Source organism: Ruditapes philippinarum, unplaced genomic scaffold (assembly GCF_026571515.1).
Source record: "Ruditapes philippinarum isolate M1 unplaced genomic scaffold, ASM2657151v2 ctg257_1_1_1_1, whole genome shotgun sequence".
In the NCBI taxonomy this organism is placed as follows: domain Eukaryota; kingdom Metazoa; phylum Mollusca; class Bivalvia; order Venerida; family Veneridae; genus Ruditapes; species Ruditapes philippinarum.
The window spans coordinates 43287-47706 of record NW_026864141.1 but is presented as its reverse complement, the minus strand read 5'-3'; the positions used below and the strand labels follow the sequence as shown (position 1 = coordinate 47706).

At 32.9% G+C, this 4420-nt stretch overlaps 1 protein-coding gene across 1 annotated transcript; it reads right to left on the bottom strand.

Annotated features, from left to right (window-relative positions):
- Positions 1-668: 668 nt before the first annotated feature.
- Positions 669-4201, bottom strand: LOC132724556 (uncharacterized). The gene is made up of 3 exons (XM_060709439.1): positions 4059-4201; positions 3576-3785; positions 669-1449 (listed from the first exon to the last, which is right to left on the bottom strand). The coding sequence occupies exons 1-3, from the start codon at positions 4135-4137 to the stop codon at positions 1103-1105; spliced, it is 636 nt and encodes a 211-aa protein (XP_060565422.1). The 5' UTR covers positions 4138-4201; the 3' UTR covers positions 669-1102.
- Positions 4202-4420: the final 219 nt, after the last annotated feature.

The window sequence follows — 4420 nt, the reverse complement described above, 5'->3', positions numbered from 1 at the left end:
TTTCATTTTAAAGTCAGTTGTTATTTTGTAATGTTCTGAGATATAGTTTTGTTTTAATGATATTCACTTACCACTTTCTTACTTTACAGCAAAGGTCCTTTATACCTCACATATACTTTTATTTTCATTTCTCATAAGTCTTAGTTTTTGTTTTATTTTTGTAGTATTAAACGATTAATCACTGGTTTATTTCATGAATCATCTTTCATTTCAAAATTTGCTTTTTAGAAATAAATACAAGTATAGTAAATAAGCATTTTGTATGGAAGTTAAAATATTACTTTATTTATTTTAAAACTTTTATGACATATTATATCACATTTATAGCTACATTCTCCTAGTAATAAATATCTTACATTCTGTTCAAGCAATATTTAAATGTTGTAAAATTCAGGTTTGCATTTTCTTAAGAAGTTAAAAAAAATTGTTTCCTAAGCAAAATATGCATATAATTTAATAATATGTAATAGATATGTTGATATTGTTTAGTAATTATAGTCGGATCTTAATTTGTATAAATGCCTCGTTAAATATTTTGACATTATCATCATATTACATGTTGTAAGCATGTTTGAGTGAATAAAAAAAAGATGTGTTGTTGTTAAACAGTCAATACTTTATCATTTACTAGACTTTAAACAAGCACGCACACTCGCGCTCACGGTTTTCTATTTGAACGTTTAAAATAATATCTATAGCTTGTTAAAGTGTGTGTCAATAAAGATTATCGCTATGTATTTTTCAAACCCCAATGAGTCATTTATCATCGAAAAATATCAAATTAATGATAAATGGCCAAACATGATAATTACGCGGCCATGGCGTGAAAGAAATACAATACAAACAATACAAACTTCACTCATAATTTTATTTGACCGGCATGCGTTTTTTGACGACATTTAATAACGAAAAATAATATTATATCTATTCACGGAGTTAAATACGACATTGTGCAATAGATCATTTGAGAAAAAATATATTAGTCTAAAAGTGAGTAAATATTACACTTGCAATATTAATTTGTGTGCGTCTTTTTCCAGAATTTTAAGACAATCAAAACTTAAGATTAGATTTATTTTAAGATGCTATCGATTGAAACACATCATTTTTCAATCGTAACGGATGTTTTAGAAGTTGTTTCATCGTCTGTTTCAGGTTGAACAAAAAGGATACCTGGATGCCATCCACTATCATTTCCTAATTTAGCGGTCACACTCTCGTCGTAAACAACTATTACTTTTTGTTCTTTATTGTCATCATTTATCGTATAAACATCTGTTACTAGCTTCAACCTGTGGTCTACATTCGGGTTGTTTGAGGCCGTAAGACTACCGCTAGGTTGTTCAGTAATGGGTCCAGAATTTGAACCTGGCTGTTCGATGATGGACGTGGAACCAGCATTGTGCCCTACGCTAATTGCATCTACCTTGTTACCTTTATGATATTTTACTGAAAATAAGTGAATGAAAGAATGATTCACCTGGAAAAAAATTTGATGCTGCATGCCTTCAGAGCCAAACTATATGAAAAAAATTAAACTTGAGAAAAACGTACTAAGGTTTTAAGAAATGTAAAAAGTTTCAAGTAATAATATTCATGGTATGTGCAAATTAATGATTGATTTTGCAGTATTTATCACCATTTTCCTACTGCGTAACTACTGCATTAATAGTTATTTTTCCATATTTTGTCCGCTTCTTTGGTAATTTAATAATTTACGTAATATTTAAGTGCCGTTTGCAATGTGTTTATTACTTTCTTTGTTCACTTCAAAATATTTTTTTTAATTCATTTTTAAAATTTTGAAAATTAGCTAGATTCTGAAAAAAATGCCGCTTTAAAGCTGCACTAATTTTTATACGCCCGTTCGTAATATCACAGTTTCATCCCTGGCGAGCGGTCTGGCGGACGGGCGGTCGGGCGAGAGGCGTCCAATTTTGTCCAGAGCATATCTCCTACACGCATTGAGGAATTTTACTAAAACTTCATAGAAATGTTTACCCTTATGAGAAGCTGTGTCGCGCACATGAATCAGGTTTCTACGTAAAAGTTCAAGGTCACACTTAAAGGTCATTGAAAAACGCTTGTCCGGAGCATTTTCAATATAACAAATGTTAACCATTGTAAGGCGCAGTGTCGAGTATAAAATTTAGGTACCTGCAGCCAAGGTCAAGATCACAAATAGAGGTCAACGTTCAGATAAAATATGGAAATATGTATTCTGACCATTTAGTCAACAATTATTGCGGGATCGAAACGCAAATGGTCATTATCATGACGACGGTGTAAAACATGTGTGAAGCAAGTATTTTAGGTTAATATATACAAGGTCAAGGTCACTCAAGATGATAAGATATAGAGAGTTCGTCCGAGCATATCTCCTACATGTACACGCATGGAGGAGTTTTAATGAAACAGCATAAAAATGTTCACCACTACTATGCGAAGCTGTGTGGCGCGCATAAACCAGATCTCTAGGTCAAAGGTCAAGGTCACACTCTGAGGTCATTGAAAAATGCTTATCCCGAGCTAAACTTGACATGCATAAAGGGATTTCAATATAACTTTGGACAAATGTTCACCATTGGAAAGTGAGTGTCATGTGCAAAATTAAAGTCCCTGCGGCCGAGGTCCAGGTAACACATAGGGGTCAAAGTTTTCTAATAAAAGTATGAAAATTTGTACTCTGACCATTAAGTCACCATTTATTGAGGGATTGGAATACAAATGGTCATTTTCATGACTACGGGTGTGAAATATGTAATAAAAGTTAAAAAATAAAAATATATGCAATGTCAATGCCACTAAAGATGATTAAATTTAGAGGTTTGTCCAGAGCATATCTCCAACACACATGGATGAATTTTAATGAAACTTGAAAAGAAATGTTCATCACTATGAGAAGCAATGTCGTGTGCATGAACCAGATCTCTAGATTAAAGGTCAAGGTCACACAAGTCATTCGAAGCAAAACTTTTACTTTAATCGGGGATTTCAATGTAACTTGGCACAAATGTTCACCATTGTAAGGCTAAGTATTGCACGCACAATCCAGGTTCCTGTTACAAATTTCAAGGTCAAAGGTAAGATAAAACAAAAGATGTATACAGGGACAATTTAGTCATCATTTATTGAGGGATTGTAAAACAAATAATATCTAACATGACTACAAGTGTGACATTAATATTTGCAAGGTCAAGGCCACTAAATATGATACAATATTCAGATATAATCAGTATATTGCCCAGAGCATATCTCCTATATTCATATCTATAATACCCACATCTCTGTGCAAAGCTTTTGTGACGGGGGTATTTTGCGACAATGTTGCCCTTGTTACAAAAATGTTGTTCATTGTGAAAATTAAGAGCGATTGAAAAGCATATCATTATTTTAAACAACAATAAAGATCTACCAAAGGTACAAACAACTTCATAAATTTTATTTATAAAGGAAATATGTACATTAACGTTTTAAAAGGAAGCTGTTTTCGGCAAAGGTATGTAAGTACACTTTTGATTTTGAGAGACTATTTTCTATATGATGCCATACAATATGCTTTTGCATATACTTACAACTGATATCTATAAGCAGTACACCTGTGTAGCAGCTAAGCCCCCAGCCAACAAGCCCTAGTGCCCCGAGAAGTTGTCCAAAGCCAGCCCAACACAAGTCACAGCACTTTGCGCAATCAGTGTCCTCTAACTCATGATCACGAGCTTCAGGATCTTCGAGCTCTACTTTTTGTGCACAACAACACCAGCTACAGCTGGCTATCATTGTTCCTGTTTACATTGTAAAGCTAGCATATAAAAGTTTGTATATTAGTGACTGATAATTTAATAAATAAGAGGCAAAACCTCTTTAACCATAACCCTCTTTCATGTATAAAGTAGGCACTTGAAACAAGGCAACGATTGTTGATGTTAATTCAGCTTTGTCACCTTCTTTGCCTCGTTATCAATTTTCAAACTTTTCAAGGTAAATTGCTATCTTTCATTCGATAATAATAATAATAATGATCTATAACAAATAATATTAATGATAATAATAATTACCAAATCCTGGAAGAATAAAATTGATAACACAACAAAATATTGCCAATGGTAAAGGCAATATAGGCACTTCAACCCACATCCTCAAACTTTCTTTCGTAATCAACAAAAGGTCTTCTGAATACGTTCAAGCAGTCCTTCCGTGTTTTTTCTATCCTTCCTTTCCGCTAATATCGAGCACTTTAAAAAGGAATAAAAAGTTGTTAACAAATCGGTACAACAAGATTGAAATGAAAGAAATGCCCCAAAAGTTTCATATTGAATAAGGAAAGACAATTAAATAATGATTGCCTCCACCCTCCCTGATTGAGCCATGTATCTAATATCGAACACTTAATTTGAAATATATCCCAATTAATAACTTT